This window comes from Mustela putorius, unplaced genomic scaffold (genome assembly GCF_011764305.1).
Source record: "Mustela putorius furo isolate JIRA1106 unplaced genomic scaffold, ASM1176430v1.1 tig00000139_pilon_pilon_pilon, whole genome shotgun sequence".
Taxonomy (NCBI): domain Eukaryota; kingdom Metazoa; phylum Chordata; class Mammalia; order Carnivora; family Mustelidae; genus Mustela; species Mustela putorius.
Genome location: NW_025421293.1, coordinates 5,261,032 through 5,282,278, shown reverse-complemented (window position 1 = coordinate 5,282,278; position 21,247 = coordinate 5,261,032). Strand labels below are relative to the sequence as shown.

General features: G+C 60.2%; 1 protein-coding gene across 3 annotated transcripts in view; it reads left to right on the top strand.

Annotated features, from left to right (window-relative positions):
• Positions 1–20,609, top strand: part of GTF2IRD1 (GTF2I repeat domain containing 1) — a 96,372-nt gene extending 75,763 nt beyond the window's left edge. For all 3 annotated transcript variants that reach the window (XM_045074944.1, XM_045074942.1, XM_045074943.1), the window contains 5 exons: positions 13,725–13,802; positions 15,848–16,040; positions 17,170–17,207; positions 19,144–19,280; positions 20,370–20,609. In XM_045074944.1, coding sequence (XP_044930879.1) covers positions 13,725–13,802; positions 15,848–16,040; positions 17,170–17,207; positions 19,144–19,280; positions 20,370–20,438 — 515 coding nt within the window. In that variant the 3' untranslated portion in view covers positions 20,439–20,609. The remainder of the gene's footprint in view (positions 1–13,724; positions 13,803–15,847; positions 16,041–17,169; positions 17,208–19,143; positions 19,281–20,369) is intronic.
• The last annotated feature ends 638 nt before the right edge of the window (positions 20,610–21,247 follow it).

Here is a 21,247-nt window from a genome sequence, read left to right as displayed (position 1 = left end):
GCCCGGGGGGCTGGTGTAGGAACAACCACAGAACATTCTAGGAGGTCGTAAAAACTGAAGGGAAATGCAGAGTATGTGTCCATGGTGGAAGTTTGGAACACACAGAAATCTAAGTGCCTAGACGGCTGTTCGTTTTTAGGATGATCCGTTTCTTCCGGATTTTCCCCAAGTTTATTAACTTCACAGCTCGCTGTTGTTCTTTCTGTACATTTACGTACACACACGCTGGAAACATAACCACTTTCTGATGTTTTTTAAACCGCCCGATGACATTCCCTGGTCAGGCTGCGTCATAGTTACTGTCCCGTCCCCCAGCCGGGGCCATCGGACAGCTCCTCGTACCGTGGACACCTGACCTCTACATCGTGCGCGTGATCCGGCCAGTCACAAAGCCTTCCCGTAGCAGCACACGGGGTCTCCCCCAGTAACCAGTCTTACAGGAAGAACGCAAGTTTCAGAGAGGTTAAGGAACTCGCTAAAGGTCACACAGCTTGTGCCGGCGCCTCCCTGGGCTTTCAGCCCCGCTGGGTGGCTCTTTGCTGCCCCCTTCTGGCTGCCAGCTTCCATAACAGGGGCCCTGCCTCTGCCCCTTCAGGTTCACAGTTAATCCTTAGGGTTTATGTTTATGTACAACAAAAATATATTGTCGGAAGAGCGTGCGGCCCTTGGTCTCGGGGTTGTGAGTTCGAGCCCCACGTCGGGTGTAGATATTACTTGAAAAATATTATATGTAAGGGCGCACGTCTGCCTTCTTTTCGGGTCATGATCTTGGGGTCCGCGGCAAGCTCCCTGCTCGGCAGGGAGTCTGCTTCTCCCTCTCTCGTCCCCTGCTTGTGCGCACTCTGTCTCTCAAACTTTAAATATATATCTAAAAATACATATTTGTGTATATATATAAAATATGTATGTATATTAAATACACGTATATATGGCCTGCTTTGTGGCAGGCAGAATCTAGGAATACAAAATAGACCAAAAAAAAAGTCTCTACCTTCGTGGAGCTTATTTTTTAATGGGGAAGATAGATAAGGACAAAGAGCACCGAATTTGATAGTGACGACTGCCGCGGGGACATGCAACACAGGTAGGATTGTCAAAAGGACAGGTTTAGAGAGGCCAGCAGGAGTTAAGACCTGAGGGAAATGAGAGTCGGAGCCATGTCGAAATCCCAGCGGAAGCGTCTAGGGAGGGAGTCCGTGCAAAGGCCCTGAGGCCCTGGACATACTTTGGAAGTAAGGCTAGCAGGATTGCTGATGCAGTTAAGCGTGGGGTGTGCGCCAAAGATTTTGTCCTGAGCAGCTGGAGGGCGAGAGGGGTCAGGGTCTGTCAGGCACACACTAAGGGGCCGGGTTGGACAGGCAGATCTGTAAGTCAGAGAGAGCATCCTGCTGGAGCCATGCGGGTGGGGACGATTCCGCCGGCAGCGTGTTTTGGTCGTGAAACTGGATCACTATGGGGATGAGTGTGGACGGCTTGGAGGGGCCCAAGGGTGAGCCCTGGGCCCTCCCACGCTCAGGTGTTGGAGAGACAGGCGGCCAGAAGCCAAGCGTCTGGGCCAGATGCTGTGGGCGAGGTCACGTATGGGAGACCAGAGACCGGCCCGTGGGGTTGAGCAACCCCCAGAGGTCGTGGGCAGCGGGGTTAGCAGCCGTTCCAGGGAGGGGACCTGGGTGCTGCGGCCGGCTCAGGAGGGATGGAGAGCGGAGAAATGGATCGCTCCAGGGGCAGGAGAGAGATGGGGCAGGGCTGCCGGCTGCAGTGGGAGAGGAGTAGGGTTTTAGAGGTAAGAGCCGCAGCGTGATTCTAGAAAAATGAGTGATGGGGGTGGGGAGGGGCAAAAGGAGGGACCCCGCCGCCCCCCAGCCCCCCGGGAAACGGGGATGGAAGGGGGAGCTGAGAGCTGGTGCCGGAGCCCCTGCTGACTCCTCCTAGGGAGACGGGAAAGGGACGGGGCGGCGCTGTGGGCCCCAGCGCCGATGCGAGACCGCTGGAGTCCGGTCCTCGAGGCAACGGCTAGAAAGATGGGAGGGACAGTCCCGTCCATCCTGACGTGGGTTACCAGGGAGAGGCCGCCCCTGTGGGTGACCAAGAGGTTCAGACGTGGCCGTCGAGGCACGGAGGGCTGGGGGCTTGGAAGGTGCGTCTGCCTATGCGTTGCTCCCCAGGAAATGTGATGGGAGCCAGGTGGGTGTCCCCGAGCCCCCGGTCATGAGCTCGGTGCCACCTGCGGCAAAGACCAGCCCTTCTCCCCGCTGGAGACCTAGCTTCCTGCCAGGAGGCCGGGGAAGGCCTCTCACACGGCCGCTCGGAGCCCTTCTCAAGCCTGTCGGGTCGATGCTGTGATCACGCCCATTTCACAGCTGAGCACACTGAGTGAGGCTGCAGGCGGCAGCCGGGGTTAGCCCGGGGCCCAAGTTGTACCCAGGTCTGGGCTCTTGCGGTGCGGAGGCACAGGGGTTGGGGGAGCAAAGAGTGAGGCCAGAATTAGAAAAGGCCTGGACCAGAAACTTCACCGGTGATTCAGGCTCTCTCTGGTGGCACTGGAGACTTGCTTTCTGAGTCGACGAAATGACAGGATCCGCCTCATATTGTCTTACGGTTACCATGGTAACCAGGCTGCCACCCACCAGGGGTGGATTGGAAAAGCAAAACTGGGGTGGTGAAGCCAGGGGAGGGCTGAGGAGGCTGACCCCAGGCAGGAGGCAGCAGGCCCCGGAGGTGGGTGGTGCTAGGATCTAGAGGTGGCCGAAGAGTGGCAGGGGAGGCCGGGCGGAACATTCTGGAAGAGCGATGGTGGTACCCAGGCCCGAGGCTGGGTCGGGGCCTGTCGCACTTGGTGGGACCCGATCGGTGTTTGCACGCGAGGCGGCGACGGGGCTGGGCACGGTCCGCGCGGAGGTGGCAGTTGCCGCCAGCACTCAGGCCAGTGGGTCGCCCTCGGAGATGGGCCAGGGGACACACTGACCACTGGGAGACCTTGCAGGAGGAGAGCCTGTGAAGGAACGGGGTGGGGTGGGGGGAGGAAGTGGAAGAATTTGCTGGTAAGAAGAGCTGAGAGCCGGGCCCTTCTGGGAGGCACAAGAGGGATCAAGAAAATGACATTCTAGAACTATTCTCGAATGGCAGTGGCAGAAAAAGGGGGGCGGTGGCGCCTTGTTGGGTAGTGAACTCCCCGTCACTGGGGGCATTTGAGTGGAGATCGGAGCCCCCACGTCCCAGCGGGAGCCGCCTTTAAAGCTTCACTGTCCCCTGCCTGGTGAGAGGGAGCTCTGGAAAGGCTCAGAGGCAAGGTGGTCACCCGCCCCATCGCTTCCCGGGGCCTCCCAGCTCCCCAGCTTCCGCAGGGCCCCGCCCTGGTGTTTGGGAACCACGAGCGAGGGACAGGCCCAGCCACCCAACCCCAGCGCCCGCTGGGCAAATGCAGGGTCCTGGGGACCCAGGCCCGTGTCCTCTGCTCCGGTCCCTGGCCCCCCCCAGCGGCGCGGCCCCCCCTGCCGGCTCCGGGGACCCTCAGCCAGAAACCAAGCAGCAGCCCCCCTCCTCCACATCCCCCCCCACCCCCAGAACAGGGGCTCCGGGTCGCGGAGACAGAGCAGAGCTGCCGACTTCCTGTGTGACTCCAGGAAGTCAGGTTCGCCTGCCTGGGCCTCGGTTTCCCTCCTTGTGAAGCGGGAAGGTCCCACGCGGACGGCCAGGGCAGGGCGGGGAGGCGCGGGGGGCCCGGGGGGTGGGGGTGGCCGGGGGCGCGCGGGAGGCGGCGCGAGGCGGCGAGGCCGGCCAGGCGGAGCGTGGAGGGCCTGGAAGGCCTGGCTTTGCAGCGTGGACTAGACCCTGCAGACCCGGCCTTGGCAGGCTCTTCCGCTGACGTCCCCCGCGGCCGGAGCCCAGCACCCCTGCAGGGCAGGGCTGAAGTTTCCAAGGGCTGGGGGTGGGGGGGTCCTCGCTCTCCCTACACCGTCTGCTCCCTAAACTCTGCCCTTAGAAGAGCAGCGGTGTTCGGTCGCGTTCCGCTGAGAGGCAGGAGTCAGCCGCCTTGACCCACGACACGCTCCCAGCTCGGCCCCGAGAAGCGCGGCGGCGGGGTGGGCCGAGGGCCTCTCACGCAGAGGGCTGGGGTCCTGTGCCCGGTGGGGAAGGGGGGCTTCCTGCCACTCAGCAGCCGCTACGCCGCGTGGGCTTCCTGGAGCAGGGGGCCAGCATGGGGCTGCTCTCAGGAGAGGGGGTCGGGGACAAAGCGGGGGGCAGTGCGGAGTCCCCTCCGGCCCCTCAGGAACCGGTGCCACCACTTCTGAGCTGCGTGACGGTGGATAAGTGACCCCCGGTCTCTAGACCCCTCCGCGGTCCCCTGCCCCCTCCCTTTAGCCTCCCAAGGGTCCTTTCCTCCTCGGGGTGGACACACACGCACACGCACAGGCACACGCGCACGCACACACACACGCGCACACACACACGCGCACACGCACACACCTGCTCCTCTGGCTCCACCGCCCCTTCCCCGGGGCCCCCGCACCCCCCCCTCCCCCCTCCCGACGCTGTCCCCCTCTTGAGAGCTCAAAATAAAGCCGTCCTTTCTGGCGTTTCTAAAGATATCCCGGTTCCAGCGCCAGCCACATGTTTCTCCACTTAATTATCTCTGCTTTTCTTTGTTAATTAGGCTCCAGGAACAGCTTCCCCGCTGCCTTCCCGGGGAGAGCTGGCATCTGCAGGGCGGGGCCCGGAGGCCTTTGTGGGCAGACGCCCGCCCGGCGGGGCTGCCCGGCCCCGCGCTCTTGGCCCGCTGCCTCCTTTCTTCCAGGCCCGGCGGCGACGCAGGGAGGGGCGGAATGCCGTCGGGTCGGGAGGCCCCTACCCTTTCCTGGCCCGTGAGGACCCCACTGGGTCCCCGCAGCCCCACCCCGCCCCCGACTGGGCTAGTGGTCCCCAGGCCCTGTCCTCCCGGAGCCCTGCCCGTTGGGAAGGGGGACCCCGTGGTTCCTAGAGCGCCTTAGGCTGTGGGCTCCCCAGAAGGCAGGGGGGTGGGGGGGAGGCTTCGGACTCTTCTGCAGCATTCCAGAAAACCACCCTGAAACTGGTTCCCAAGCTGGGACCACCCAAGCTCCCAGGAACAACCAGTGCCTTTATTGGGGCTGGACTGAGATGGGCTCCGAGGGTCCCGGGGCCCCGGGGTGCAGATCAGAAGTTCTCGCTGGCCGATAAACGCGTCTCTGGGCCACAGGCGTTGGGGGACTCAGCGCGCGTGGTTGACCGGGGGGACTCTGTCTGCCCGGCCTGCTAAGGACAGCTCTGGGGACAAAAGAGGCGCCGCAGTAGGAGGTAGGAGTAGGGGACAGGCAGCCCTATCCTGAAGCCTGCCGCAGGCACAGGGAGCAGGACCTTCCCCTTTGGGAGCTCAGCTGCTGGGCACTCCGCTGGGCTGGGTGCAGGGCTTTTGCTCAACACAAGTTTTAAAAAAAAGAAAAGAAAAGAAAATCCTGCCTCACAGAGACGCCGTTCTGGTGTGGCTGCGGAAAATCACGCACCAAGTGTTAAAGTGTGTCAGATGTGCGCTCGGGAGGCGGGGAAGCGGATGGGGGGAGGTTGCGGTTATTTTTAGGTGGGGGTTGCAACATGAACTAGGTGGTGGGCCCTCTGGGAGGGCGTCTGGGGAGTACTCAAGGGGGAGGTTGGGAGCCCGGGGGTGGCCAGAGAAGGGCAGTGCAGGCAGAGAGAAGGGCAGTGTAGGCAAAGGCCCTGGGGTCACCTGCCAGGGTGTGGGAGGAAGCAGGTGGGGGAAGTGGTAGATGAGGTGGAAGTGGGGAGAGAGGCAGACTGCGGGAGGCTGGATGAGAACCTGGACTTTTGGGGCGCCCTGGGCAGGCGCAGTCAGTTAAGCATCCGACTCTTGATTTTGGCTCAGGTCATGATCTCGGGGTCCTGGGATGGAGCCGTGGTGGCTCCTCAGCAGGACCCAGCCCCTCCCCCCCCCCCGCAGGATTACAGATGCCACTCAAGGTGGGGGAGGAGATGAAGGTCCCCCTCCAGGCCCTGTGACGTAGGGGAGCCCCGAGTTCCCAGTGTGCTGTCTCTGGGGTGGGAAACAGGAAGAGTAGCCCCAGCAGAGGAGCTCGGTTGCCAGGGGAGGGAGGAGGGGTTTGCCCCATGGACAGCAACACCAGAGTCCCCAGCAGGCTTCAAGCAAAGGAAGGACGGGGTCTCCTAGCCTCCTGAGAGCGATCGATGCGACTTGCAGAGCCGAGGATGGTCTTGGGGAGGCCAAGCGGGAAGTTCTCCCGCCATGAGAGGAGCAGTTCTGAGGCCTAACTCGCCATGGGCTTGGCTTGCCAGAGGTTTCTCTGGCATTGGTGGATGATGGGGATACGTGGGGTTGGCACGGGTTTCCTCTGGCTGCTGGGCCAGATCACCCCGACATGGTGCCTTGAAGCAACACGAGTATTTTTCCCCATGAGTTGCAGAGGTAGGGAACCCGAGATGAGTGGACGGGCAGGTCCCTCGGGAGGCTCTGGTCTTTCTCACTTTCCAGAAACCCCCTCCTCCAGCTCTGAAGCTCTCACGTTGACCTCTGCTTCTGTTGGCTCAACTCCTCCTGCCTTTGACCTTCTTGCCTCCTTGGAAGGACTCTAATGATCACTGTTAGGGCCCCCTTGGGTAATTGAGCATGACCTCCGCATCTCGAGACCTTTACCTAAACCAGCCAGTGTCTTCTGTCGTGTAAAGAACCGTAGTCCCAGGCTTCCCGGGACTGGGACGGGGACAGCTTGGGGGAAGCCGTGACTCTGCCTGCTCCGGGGTTGGAGGCAGCCGAAGTGTCTCTCCTGGGCGACCAGGAGGGGGACCCCAGGGAAGGAAGCCCAGAGAAGAGGGACAGGTTTGAGGGAGCCATGGAGAGGCCGCTCGGGGACATGCAGAATCAAAGGCGTTCTGAGAGGCAGTGGGACATGTGGGTTGGGGGTTGGGGGTGCAGAGACGAGACGGATGCTCTTTCTTCCTTCCCCCACGCGTGGAAGCAAGGTCCTGATCAGCAGTCAGCACGGCCACAAGCCTGGGTTTGGGACACTCTGTCTTCCTGCCAGCTGGTTGCAAGTCGGGGGGCAGTCCCGACCCCGCTCACTCGCTGTGTCACCGGCCCAGGTAGCGCGTCTCTCCCTACCTCAGTTTCCCTGTCTGTAAAGCGGAGGTAGTCCCAGGGCCAGCCACAGAGGGTTGTTGGAAGGATTAAGGGGATGGATCCACGCGGAGCTGTGAGAACAGTGCCCGGCTGCGCGCGAGACCTTGACTTCTCTATCAGTCGCTTGGCGTTGGGCGTCGTCGCGGGCGCTAGGGCTTTCCTCTCTTGGACACATGGGTGAGAGCCGACACGTTTCCGTGCACGTGCCACAGGGAGCGACTGTCCTCCTGTGTTTGGCGGCAGCCTGAGCTGCTGTTGTACAGACACTGGTCGCATCCTGGGAATCAGGCCCCGCACCCCTGGTGATGCCGCAGAAATGCGTTCCCTGTGTCCTGGTTCCTGCAGCCCAGGGGCCAGATCTGTCCGTCTCTCCCAGGAGGGGGCGCTATTGTCCTGCCCCTGGTGCTCAGGGCGCGGTGTGCCTGGCTGGTCCCGGCCCCAGGTCAGCCCGGGGCCTGCCTGGCCTTGGGTCAGTGACATCAGTGATGTCTGGCGCGCATTGCCGGGACCTGGGAGGAAGGAACGGGACAGGACGGAGAAGATTTCCCCTGGGAAGGGCCATGTGCGTGGCTGGCGCCAGGATCCCAGATGAACCCCCACAAGGAGACCTGGTGTTTGCCAAGCCTGGACAGCAAGTTCAGGTTGGTACAAAGGCCCTCGAGAAGGTGCGGGCCACTCTCCGAGGGGAAAGCAGTACCCACGGGTCAGAGAGACTGGGTTTTAGTGTTAGTGCTGCCGATCACAGACCTTGCGGCCTTCGTGATGTTGGGTGAGCACCTTGACTCCTCTGAGCCTCAGTGTCCTTATCTGTAGAATGGGACCATGCGCTGGAAGTCAGGCTTGTCGTGAGGCGTTAAGGGCAAATCTCCAACCCTAGCAGGGGAGGCTCCAGCCAGAGAGCCCTCTGTTCTAGACCTTCGGTACAGCTAGAGGTCACAAAGCTGGGCTCCAGGGAGGGGCGGGGAGCACCCGACCAGGGAAGGGAGAGGGATGCATGTGACGCAGAGCCCTGTCCGAGGAGACTCTGGGGAGGAAGGCAAGCCTCCTTCCCTCCCTTGTCCCCCTCCCCACTGGACCTCGAGCACTGGCCAGATCAGTCCTGATCCCGGGTCCAGGACCGGCTCTGCCGTCGGTCATCCCTGCGTCTGACGATGGTTCGCTTAAGCTTTTTATTTTGAGATCATTTTTAATCGCCAAAGAGTTGCCAAGATAGCCTGGACTCCCCAGATAGACCCTTTGACCCACACGGCGTCGGCAGAACCGCGTACCTTTGTCAACACTAAGAATTCAACCTTGATCGGTAGCATATGCTTAACTAAACCGCAGGCTTTCTGTTCAGATGTCTTGAGTTCCTCCACTAGTGATTTTTACATACCGGAGTGCAGGTAGCACACATTCTTTTTTTTTTTAATTCTTTCTGTTCCTGTTCCTGCTCCTGTGTCTGCTTGGTCAGCGATACGGCAGTGAACCCCGTGAGCCCGCTGCCATCCGAGAATTAAAACAGGGCCGGTAGGGGCGCCTGGGTGGCTCGGTGGGTTAAAGCCTCTGCCTTCGGCTCAGGTCATGATCTCAGGGTCCTGGGATCGAGTCCCACATCGGGCTCTCTGCTCAGCCGGGAGCCTGCTTCCCCCTCTCTCTCTGCCTGCCTCTCTGCCTACTGGTGATCTCCGACTGTCAAATAAATAAATAATCTTAAAACAAACAAACAAACAAACAAAACAGGGCAGATAACATGCCCCCACCCCCGTGCACGCCCTCATCCTGCCCTCCTCTCTCCCCGGAACAAATACAGCCGCTCCCCTAATTTGCGGATACGTTTTGTGCCGTTCTGCCGCCCGCGATCAGCTGCGGTCCAGAGGCCGGCCACTGTTCTCCAGGGACAGTAGGCCAACGGCACGTCCGGCCTCTGCATCCCTGATCCCCCTCGCTGCTCCTCCCCCGGTGGGCGTCTTATCCTCTTACGTCATCACAAGAAGGGGAACCACAGTGTGATGTTCACAGAGAGAAATAGACCACATTCTCGTGACTTTGTTACAATATCCTACGTACATTGTTACAATTCAGTTTTACCATCATCAGTTGCTCATCTCTTTACTGTGCCCGGTTTCTAAATTAAACTCTACCGTCGTCGGTGTATATGTGTAAGAAAAACGTCCAGCATATCTAAGGTCCGCGCACGGCTCACAGGCTGACCTCGGAAGGGGCTCTGTGATGTGTCATGTTTGCTGAAACTGAAATTGTTCCTTTTGCATGCTTTTTACCTTTTTTGAAGATGTATTTATTTATTTCAGAGAGGGGCCGGGAGGGGACGGAAGGAGGGGGCGAGGGAGGGAGAATGTCAAGCAGACGCCACACTGAGCGCCGAGCCCGACGCGGGGCTCGATCTCACGACCCCGAGATCACGAGCTGAGCCGAAACCGAGAGTCAGCCGCTTAACTGACTGAGCCCCCCTGGGCACCCCGCTTTTTACTTATATCAGCGAGGTGTGCCCTCGTGTGTCAAGTCTGGACTCGCTTTCCTCGCTCAGCCTTACGTAAGGCGACACTGACGTGTGACACGGCCCCGGCTCGCGTCTGCTGCTCCGTGCGGTTCCAGGGGGACCCTGCACCTCTGCGGTCCTCGGCCGCTCCGGGCGCTTTGTGGTTTTCCTGTGACTACGGGTGCCGTTAGACCTCTGGACCCTGTTTCCTTTGGCACGTGTAAGAAGTTTCTCGGGGGTCTGGGAGAGCAGGCACGGGGGCGAGGGCCCCTCCCCACTGCCGTGCACTCGTGGCCTCTCGGAGCCACCGATGGAATTCCTGCTGCACCTGCACGCCGGGCTGAGAGGGGCGAACAGGTGAAGCTGAGCGTGTCTTCCTGCTCTGGTGAAGGTCCGGAGCCAGGAAAGGGAGGTGTGCAAGTTGCAGGGCCCGGGCAGGAGGCATGCGGGGGCAGCTGTCCCGTCAACAGGGGGACCCCCGTGGATATCCCCCACCTCTGTTCTCTTGAGGGTCTACGTGACGCCTGCATGGCCCAGCCCAGGCCTCGCAGAGAGGTCCCACGGAAGCACTGGGAGAGGGGAGGGGGGCGTCGTGTCCCTCTGAGCAGCTTGTCCCTTGTGACGGGCTCCTCCTGGCCCCGCACGATCCTGACAGTCCGTGTACAGACATCAGTCCGAGCCGCGGACCTCCAGCCGGTGCGGGGAGGCCCCCCCGGTGTTCGGGGTTCTCATACTTTGCTCCCGGGCAGAGGACTGTGGGGCCCCTGCAGTCGGCACCCGGAGCCTGCTGGTCTCTGATTGTGGACCCAGCTTGGCGGTGATTTAATAAGCCTGGTTGCGTTCTTCCCCCGGGCAAAATTCAGTTAATCCTCAGGCTAACAGACGGCAGATTAGAAACAGCCAGATGAGAGCTACTGGGGCCCATGGAGTGACGGAGACCAATAAGCTGGCAGGAGCAGGGGTGGGGGAGGCGGCAGAAACGCTGACAGGGCGGGCCTGTCCTCGAAGGGGGTCCCTGCGGGGGGAGAGGGGTGGAGGGGGTCCAGGTCTCTGCGGGGGCAGGTGCAGCACTTTCTGGCCCGGGAGATCCCGAGGGGGACCTCTCTACCCCACGAGGTACTACCTAAGAAAGGGGCACTCGATGCATTTTAGTAAGTGGCCCTCCCAGAATGGGTACGACAAACCCGGGGGACTGGAGAGAAGAAGCATCCGTTACCCGGAGGTCCCCTGCATGACGTTTAATTCCCTGATACCCCAGGATAACGGAAGCATTGATCTAAATAGCATCAGCGACAACCTGATTCTGGTGACGGGGCCTTCGACTTTTTATACGTGACGTCAGGGGATCCCGAAGGTTCCCCGGCTGAGGGATGTAGGAACAGGCCCAGAGAAGTCGAGTGACTTTCCAAACATCACACAGCATTAGGGGTAGAACCAAGATTGCCTTGCAGTCTGCTCAGCCAGGGACCCCCCCCGCCCCCGTCACAGGCCCTTGGGGACCCCCTTCCTCCCCAATCATGCAGACATTCAGACAGGTGCCCTGGGGGCACCCACACTCCATGTGGGTCCCTAAGTGTGATGTCTCCAAGTGGAGAGCGTTCTGAAATGTCTCCAGACACTGGCATCCTTTATAGCCAGTCTGGGTTCAGGGGAGCTCAGACTGTTCCCCCCAGAACAGGTTTGGTGCCAGACCTTTCCAAACGAGGAAATCCAACAGTTTGGAGAATCGCTCAAGGTCACAAGCTTGTAACAGAGGATTTGAACCCCAGTGGTCCGATAGCGGAGTAAACACTCTTACCTCCGGGCCGCAGGGCTTGCCCTTCAGACTGGGTTTATGGCCGAGGCCCCACACGGCCCCACAGTGGCTGTGCTCCCTGCCCTACCCTGTGTTCTCGGGGACAGTTTCCTGGGTTTGTGTTGCCCACATGCAGACCAGACTCAGAGGAGATGGTTCCCGGGGGCCTGTCCTGCCCCAGCCCAGGCTAGCGAGAGCATCAGCTCCCCCCACAGTCCTGGGGACAGTCCCTGGGGACCAGCAGGCCTGGCCACAGCCTCTCCCGATGGTGAGTGTGCGACCTGTGCCGTGGTGGCAGGAACCCGGCTCTGTCACAAAGGGGGCTCGTGACCTGCCCACGGCCGACCCAGAGGGTTACCTGGCTGGGCCACCCAGGCACCAGCAGGGAGCCTGGCTCTCCCCGTCGGGGCCGGCGCAGGGACACAGCGGGAACTTCCTTCCTCCAAATTAAATAAAAACCAAAAAAAATTTTTTTAATTAAAAAATGAACAAAAACAAAGAGCAAGGAGGAGCCAAGAGGCGCCCTTTCTGAGGCCTGGCGCTGTGCACACAGGAGGTGCTGAACACCCGGCAGCAGCACCTCCTCTGGGAAGCCCTCCCTGATTCTCAGCTGGGTTAGGAACCCCCCACCGCATGCCCTGCACTGGTAGTCAACTGGTCACCCAGTGTCCCTCCCCATCCCCCGCTTTAGACCAGGCCATCCCTCCGTGCCCCATGGGTGCCGCCGGGTCTGGGCGGAATCCTGGCCCCCCGGGGAATGCTGGGGGTGGGGGCGAGGGAAATGGACAGCATCTGCCCACTCCCGCACAGGCTCTGGGGGGCCCTTGGGCCCAGGAGTCTGTCAGGTTGTCCCCTCAGGACCTGGAGAAGGGTCACGTTGACTCTTGCCACCGTGAGGTCCTGAAGACTGTCTAGAAAGGCCGTGTTGGGGGGATGTGGGGAGGAGGGGGCTCTCAGGGGGGCTGAGTTCAGTGCCTTGGCCCGACTGATGGGACTGTGATTCCCAGGGAGGGGGACACAGGAAAGGGGTGTTGTTATCTGGGATGCCGGACGTCTGCCGGGTCTCAGGGGCACCCAGGTGGCTGGAAGGTCATGGTTGAAGAGACACATGCAGAAACTCGGAGATACGGCAGACCTTGGTCCAGAGTCTGGAGCGTGGACATGACCGGGACCGCACAGGGCACAGGGTGGTGGGGGAGGGAGGGGCATCGGGAGGCCGGGGCAGGCAGACCGGGGAGGGAGGCCCGGCCCGCCAGGCGCAGTGCCTGCCTTGGCCTCTGAACTTGAACTAAGTTCTGTGAGATTTTCCGGATTAAAACAGGAATTGTTTTTCTCCACAAACCCATTCTGTCTGCTCTGCCCCGCATCTCCCGGGCCCTGGCTCCCCGCCCGCTTCCGCTCCACCCTCTGCCCCCACCCCTGTCTGCTGGAGGCCCTGCCTGCTCAGGGCACCCCTCCTGGATCTCCAGCCCAGGACACGAGCCCGCAGGCCCCTCTGTCCCAGGACCCTTGCGTCCCCTCCACATCCTGAACATCCCCCAGCCCGGCTGGCCCCCTGGGCCCCGACTCAGGAGTTTCCCAGCTGCTCCTTTAGACCCAGAACAGGGCTGAGGGGAGCCGAGGGTCCAACAGCAGGTGCCCATGGAGGTCTGCCCTGGGCCCTGGGTGGGGAGCGTGTGCAGACCCCCTGCTCCGGCAGCGCACCTGTCTCCCTGCTCAGGAGCCTCTGGCTCAGGATCCCCCAGCAATCGGGGCAAGTTTCCGACAGCCCAGCTCAGTCTAGCCCCCATGCTCCAGCCACATCCAGCAGACCGGCCTGGGCCAGTACTTCCCACCCCACCTCAGCCCATCCATCCCAAGACCCCTGCCTGCCTTCCGAGAGAAGATTCCAACAGCCCGCTCCTCCAGGGAGCCCGCCTGGATTTGCAGATGGGGGTGGGCACCCTGCCTCCTGCTTCGGCTCTCCCGTCACACTTGGAGGCGCTTTGAGTGTGCACCACCCACACGAGGCCGGGAGTTCCTTCCTCCAAGCAGGTCCCCTGCCTCCCTGGCCTCAGAGTGCTCTGGGCCGGACACGGCGGGGGGGCCGCGCCGGGGAAGCTTTTCGGGGCAGGGGGGCGGATGGATTGGAGAACAGACCACCGAAGCCAGAAACAAGGCTGCCTGATACTAAGCTCTGTGGGCGGGCGGGGGGGGGGGGGGCGGGGGGGGGGTTTGCCGCACGGGAGCCCGTCCAGGGGCTGGCCCGGGCTGACCTTCACAGCCGCCTTGTCTTCCTCTCCTAGATGAAGATGACGCCAACAGACTCGGGGAGAAGGTTATCCTGCGCGAGCAGGTGAAGGAGCTCTTCAACGAGAAATACGGTCAGTGCATGAGGAGTGGGGTCTGCTGGGTGCTGGGCCGGGTCTGCTGGGCCGGGTCTGCTGGGCCGGCCTCCCTGGGCAGCCCCTCCTCCCTCTACAGCCAGCCCTGCTGCCTCCAGTCCCGCCCACCCCCGCCCCTGCCAGCTGCCCTGCCCATGACTGGTGGGAGCTGACCCCCCCACGTCCCCCGTCGGAGGAGGGGGAAAGAGCCCATCTGGGGCACCCAGGGCGGTGGTGGCGGTCAGCCATTCCGCTGCTCTAGGGCTGGGTCACGTAGCAGAGGCTATGGCCACAGCCAAGAGCTGGTGAGCTCACCTGTCCCGCACACGTTTAGCTGTGAGGACTCCATGGCAAGGGGTCTGATCCCTGCCATCCTGGGGCTCTGAATGTGTGTGGGGAGGTGGTCACGGAGTGGGTTAGGGCCGTGCCATGCCAGGGGAAGGCGTCCAGGGTGCCACGGCAGAGCCCAGATGGGACAGTTCATAATACGGTTACTGGGCGTCCAGCTGGCTCGGTGCGTGGGGGGAGTGTGCGATTCTCGGTCCAGGGTGACAGGTTCGAGCCCCGCGTTGGGTGTAGAGAATACGTAAAAAGTAAATTCTTAAAAATAAAATAAATTCTCGGGGTGCCTGGGTGGCTCAGTGGGATAAGCCTCTGCCTTCAGCTCAGGTCATGATACCAGAGTCCTGGGATCGAAGCCCCGCATCGGGCTCTCTGCTCCGCAGGGAGCCTGCTTCCTCCCCTCTCTTTGCCTGCCTCTCTGCCTACTTGTGATCTCTGTCAAATAAATAAATAAATAAAATCTTTTAATAAATAAATAAAATTCTTAAAATAATAATAATAATAATAATAATAATAACGATAGTATGGTTACAGTCGAGATTTTTAGGTCACTGAGTGCCGAGCTGTGCCAGATGCTTTACTTGTGATGAATTCAGTATCATTTCCATTTTGCACCGTAGCAGGGAAACAGTAATAAAAAATATTTTTAAGTAGAGTTTCGGAGAGTGAGAACAGAGAAGCAGGAGCAGGATAAAGGGTCGCGGGCCTGGGGGATGGGGCAGGAAAGCCCCTGGGAGAATGGGACACGTTAGCTGACGCTCAAATGTCAGGAGAGGACACGCGTGCCAGGAAAAGCTTGCGGGGCGTTGGGGACAGCTGGGCGACTGAGGACCAGCAAGGAAGCCAGAGGACCTGGAGCAAGCAGCTGGGGGAGGCCCCGAGGCGCGGGGAAGGGCAGGCAGGCCAACCAAGGAGTTGGGGTTTCGTCCTGAAAGTGACACGCGACTCTTGTTGGGGTTGGCCGTTGTTGGGGTCGTCTGTCACTTGTCATGGTGACATCAAAATTCAAACGGGGATGAAGGCGGGGAGAACGGCACTGGTGACCCAGAGCCAGTCACCGGTGGCCTGGTCACCCAGAGCCAGCCCGTGGGATCACCAGCCGTTGGCCAACCTGACTTGCTCTGCGTCCTCGAACGCGCTTCAGAATCTTGGAAAACACACCCAAGGGGCGCCTGGGTGGCTCAGTGGGTTAAAGCCTCTGCCTTCGGCTCAGGTCATGATCTCAGGGTCCTGGGATCGAGTCCCGCATCGGGCTCTCTGCTCAGCGGGGAGCCTGCTTCCTCCTCTCTCTCTGCCTGCCTCTCTGCCTGCTTGTGATCTCTGTCTATCAAATAAATAAAGAAAATCTTTAAAAAAAAAAAAAAAACACACCCAAGACACCCCGTCCTATCATTCATAAGTAATTAATAATAGATTAATGTAAGTATAAATAATAAGGAAGGACTTTGTATTTATTCTACCGTGGGAACACACATCTGTTTTACCAGGTGGACGCGCTCAAGTGCCGGTTTCATTCTCAGCGCTGGGTATTAGATTTATGGTTTTGCTAAGCGGATTTTTTAAAAAGGCGTGTATTGATTTTTTAAACTCTGTAGTGCGGTGGCCACGGAGCTGGACCACGCCGGGATCCAGCCCTGTCCTCGGAGGGCGTGGCCTCCCACGGCGGACATCTTCCCCCGGCGCTGACCCACCATGTCTTGCAGGCGAGGCCCTGGGCCTGAACCGGCCTGTGCTGGTCCCTTACAAACTGATCCGGGACAGCCCGGACGCCGTGGAGGTCACGGGCCTGCCCGACGACATCCCGTTCCGGAACCCCAACACGTACGACATCCACCGGCTGGAGAAGATCTTGAAGGCCCGCGAGCACGTGCGAATGGTCATCATCAATCAGCTCCAGTGAGTGCCCTCCCCCCACCCCCCCACCCCCACCTCCCCACCCTGTCATCCAGAGTGGGGTGGGGGAGGGCAGAGAGGGCAGGGACCGTGGCAGCTGTCGCAGCTGCAGTCGGGGGACAAGAGAGGCAGAGACAGACACACAGAATCCGGGAGACAGGTAGCTTAACACTCTCCTCTTCAATGAAAGGAAACCGCTCCCCAGAGCAAGGGAAGGGTGGGGGTCAGTCCTGGTGGGTCAGCCTGGAGGCAGACCAGGCTCTCCCACTCCGTCCCGCTCACTGGAACTCAGTACAACACACGTTCTCACGGTTCCGCGGGGCTGGGACGTCCGAGATCAAGGTGGTGGCCTGTTCAGGGTCTGATGAGGACCCGCTTCCTAGTTTCCGAATGACCCATCTTCTCGGGGTGCCTGGGGGGGGGCTCAGTCGCTTCAGCATCCAGCTCTTGGTTATGGCTCAGGTCATGATCTCAGGGTCCTGGGATCGAAGTCCCTGCTCAGCGGGGAGCCTGCTTCCCCCTCTCTCTGCCTGCCTCTCTGCCTACTTGTAATCTCTCTCTCTGAAATAAATAAAATCTTAAAAAAAAAAAAAGTTATTTTTTAAAAAAATTAAAAATCAGAAAAAGTCAAGACTACAAATAAATTACCACACAGTCACTGTATGGCTATAGTTAAAAATAGTTGATTGCGGGGCACCTGGGTGGCTCAGTGGGTTAAGCCGCTGCCTTCGGCTCAGGTCATGATCTCAGGGTCCTGGGATCGAGTCCTGCATCGGGCTCTCTGCTCAGCAGGGAGCCTCCTTCCCTCTCTCTCTCTCTCTGCCTGCCTCTCCATCTACTTGTGATTTCTCTCTGTCAAATAAATAAATAAAATCTTAAAAAAAAAAATAGTTGATTGCACATTTGGAAATTGCTAAGAGAGTAGATCTTAAAAGTCCTCGTCACAAGAAAGAAAGATTTTGTGGGGCACCTGGCTGGCTCCTTCGGTAGAGCGTGTGACTCTTGATCTCGGGGTCCTGAGACCCGGAGCATCTCCTCTCATGAGAGGTGTCGCCTCTTTTCGGGGGGCAGGTGGGAAGGAAGAGGGGAAACCCCATTTTTCTCACCGCCACCTCATTTCTTTCTCTTTCAGACCTTTTGCAGAAATCTGTAATGACGCCAAGGTGCCAGGTACGGAAGGCAGTGGCTGGAAAGGCCACCTCTCTGCCTCTTGGGGACCAGGGTCTGTGGGCAGATGGGGTGCAGGTGCCTGCCAGGGCCGGGGGTGGGGCAGCCACAGCCCGGCTGAGCATGTCCTATGAGCCGGAGATAATGATGGGCAGGTTGGAGCCGGGGGGTAGGGTGGGAAAGGAGTGCTGGTGGGATCATGGCACCCCCCCGCCCCACCGAGGAGGAGACAGACGCAGGGGAGGCGGCCACGTGGCTGAGACTGGCTGCGGGGTGGGGGTGGGGGGCACCCCACCATCCTTCCTGCATTTGCAGAACACACACCTGCACCAGAAACTCCCCTAGAACCCTTGAGCACGCAGGAAGCTGGGAGACCGTCCGGCAGGCCATGGTTCCGCCCGAGAAGATGCACTAGGGGAACGGGGCTGTGTTCCCGGGGGTGACTGGGAGGCACGCCTCTGGCCACAGTGTGCTGCTGGAAAGTTGAGGCCCAGAGAGGGGAAGGAGCTTGGCGGGCCCATGTAGGGGGCTTGGTGGCCCCCTCGAGCCATCCCTCCGAACTGCAGGTCCAGCAGGTGCCCAGTGATGGGCCCCCCATCCTGGTCTGCGACCCGAGGCCCCTTCTCCAGCTGAGTCCAGGTCCCCCTGGAACGCCACAGCCTAGGGTGGCACAGCCCAGCCAGGAGCCAGCCGCCCTCTGGCCTGCGCTGATCACAGGGGGCCGAGCGGGGCACCAGACTCTCGGGTGGGGAGGTGACGGGTTTGGGGAGCTGCTCCCAGGTCGAAGGCAGAGATGCAGAAGGCCCCACGGAGGAGAGCCGGGGCCACGTGGTCCCAGGGCGGATGCCATGACTCGCATCCACCACTTCCCCTACCCCACCATGGCCATCTTTAGGGTTTTCCAGGCACCCGGGTTGGCTGTGACCCTGGGCCAGCACCTCTGCCTTCCTGTTCACGTGGGGCCCTCTACCAAAACCCCTTTCCTCCGGCCCATTCCCTGAGCTCCTTCCGCCTCCAGTATCTTCGGTTTCCCAGGATGTCTGTCTACACCCTCGTCACAGACGCCCAGCCTCTGAGTTGTCTTCACCAGCTGCACAAACAGCCACCTCCTCGGCCCAGCCAGCCCTCATGCTGTTACTAGGGCCCTGCTGGTTTCTACTCAGGGAACTGGCCGCTCAGTCTAGCACCAAACCCTCCTTGTGTGACACGCGGTTGCAAATCTATTTTCTACGTCTCACATATTCCTCCCAATTTCATTCTGCTGCAGCAGAGCCCCAGCTGAGTCCTGCCCCGTGCTGGGCTGGATGCCGGGCTCTTTGATACATAGTAATCTCCTTAGAGTCTCACATCACACGGTTTTCCCCGTTTGGCTCAGAGAGGTTAATCGATCTGCCCAGGGTCACACAGCTAGTGCTGGCAGTAATGAGAATTGGAATCTGGGACGTCTGACTGGAAACCAATGTCTCTTTTCCCTGGGGGCCCTGCCTGCTGTGAACGGTCACCCGTCCCAGCAGTCTGAGGTCGGAGTCATCACACGTCCACAGTTAACAGGGAATGAAGGCACAGGGCCAAGTGACTTGAAGTGACTTTCTCCAGGGCCCGAGGCCAAGCCCTTCATTGCGGCATGCTGGGCCCTGGGAGTTCTGGGGAGGCCAGCCCCTCCCCCTGCCAAGGCTGGATGCTCCTGGGATAGTACAAGGGGGACCTGGGCCTGAACTGAGCCCACTCGGGGAGGCATACCCGGGGGGTGAGGCTCGTGTTAGCAAAGGCAGGGGACCCAAGGGGCAGTGGGGCCTGGTTAAGGTCGGAGGTTGGAGAGATGCGCCTCAGGAGCCTGGGGGTTCTGGAGCCTTGAATGCCGAGGCTTGAAACCTGAAAACAAAAGCCTTCTCCAGAGGGGTTCAGCGCCGAGACCCAGCGTCCCCTTTTCTCCCACCAGCCAAAGACAGCAGCATTCCCAAGCGCAAGAGGAAGCGGGTCTCAGAGGGGAGCTCCTTCTCCTCGTCCTCCTCATCTTCCTCCTCCTCGTCTTCTAACCCGGAGTCCGTGGCGTCCACCAACCAGATCTCACTCGTGGTAAGGTGGCACCGATCCGGACCTCCCCACCACACGCAGGCATGGCTCTCTCCTCTGGGGCGTGCGTTTGGGGTGCAGGGAGACGCTGGGCCCTGAGTGGGGCTGATCTGCTCAAGACATAGCCCCAACCCTGTCACCGGCGGCTCACGCCCCCGCCCCAGGCAGGAAGTCACACCCCCGTGGGGCAGGGGGGCGGTGGGAGTCCCCGGAGAGGGTAGGGGACTCCCCTGGCCATGCCAGAGCAGGACCCCGAGCAGACTCTCGGTTCCCAGGCTGTCAGAGGCTGAGTTCATCTCTGCGCTCCCCTCTGCTTCGCCACAGCCCTGTGAGGTGCAGGTGTTACCCGCAGGGTGTGGAGGAGGCAGTCGGGGGTCAGCGCTGGTTGACTGTGGCCTCGCTGTGGTCAGCGGCGGGTGGAGGACCCCACACGCAGCCGCCGCCTCCTCCCACCCCGCCGGGAGCTTGGCTTGGGTTGTGTCCCCTCCAAGAGGAAAACCTCGCGAGGGGCACACACACTCGGGAGTTCTTTCTGGCTTTAAAATACCGGCTTTGAAGTCCTGAGTCCGGTGGGGAGGATAATGAGACGCCTTAGAAAGTGATGTGGGGATTTATCGTTTGACCGGGCCTCCCTTTAACCCCTTCCTGGGGAACCCCCCCCCAAATTCAGGCTATCCCTTTCTCCCCACCTAGGGGTGCCTATACAGGGTCCCTAGCTCTTCCCACTTCCCAGATCCTTACGTGGAAGGTCTTGGGGGCCAAGCAGAGGCGGCCTGGGGAGAGGGACAGACTCTTTGGGGTATAAGGCCTGGAGGGCTGACTGCTGTTCTGAGCCACGCCTCAGTTTTGTCCGGTCCACAGAAGCAGCCCCTGGGACACAGGTGGGAACACGTCGGAAGGCCACAGCCCGGGCTCCCTGGCCCCTGGTGAACTGTGTGACCTTGGACAGGTCACGTCCCCTCTCTGGACGTTCAGCTGCCTCCGGACGAATACCATCTGACAGGGCCCTTCGGAAAGCATCGCTAAGTGGTCTGGCGGTCTTTCCGCGTCACCCGGAGTCCTAACGCAGACCCTTTGTCCCCCTGTCTCTAGCAGTGGCCAATGTACATGGTGGACTACGCCGGCCTAAACGTGCAGCTCCCGGGACCTCTGAATTACTAGACCTCAGTGCTGAATCAGGACCTCACTCAGAAAGACTAAAGGAAATGTAATTTATGTACAAAGTGTATATTCGGATATGTATCAATGCCTTTTAGTTTTTCCAATGATTTTTACACTATATTCCTGCCACCAAGGCCTTTTTAAATAAGTAAAAAAAAGAAAAAAAAAAAAAAAGCATGGCCCTTGCTCATAACTTTATTGCGTGTTCTCGTTTGGAATTAACAAGTACAGCTGTCACTGGGACAAGGTCAGGAAACCCGGCTCAGACAGCCTGCCAAGGTCCCCCTTCCTTGCCAGAGCTGGGGCCCGCCAGAGCGGAGGCGGTGTCCCTGACCACTGGGCCCTGGTGTCTGGGGACAGACTTCTCTCATTTCTTTGCTGCTGGGGCCCTGTGGCCTCCAGATGAGCTGCCACGGGAGGCCAGGTGACAGACTCACCCCTGGCCTCAAGGAGTGCACAGGGTGGCAGGGGGCTGTCTTGGTGACAGAGAGGTGACAGCTCAAGTGTTCAGTATGACCAGTAAGCCTGGCATCTCCATGGCTGGGGAGAAGGCACCTTGGCAGAGGGGCCTCTGGGTTGGACCCAGAGGGGTGGGGCACATTTTTGATCGAGCTCAAGGGCATCTGAGCAGAGTGACGGGTCACAGCTGTGTCTCAGCAAGGCCACCTTGGTGGCAAGGTGAGAAGGAGGAGGAAGGAAGGGGTAAGACTGAAAGCAGGACAGGTCAAAAAGGGCCTGACAGGGGTGCCTGGGTGGCTCAGTGGGTTAAGCCGCTGCTCAGTCATGATCTCAGGGTCCTGGGATTGAGC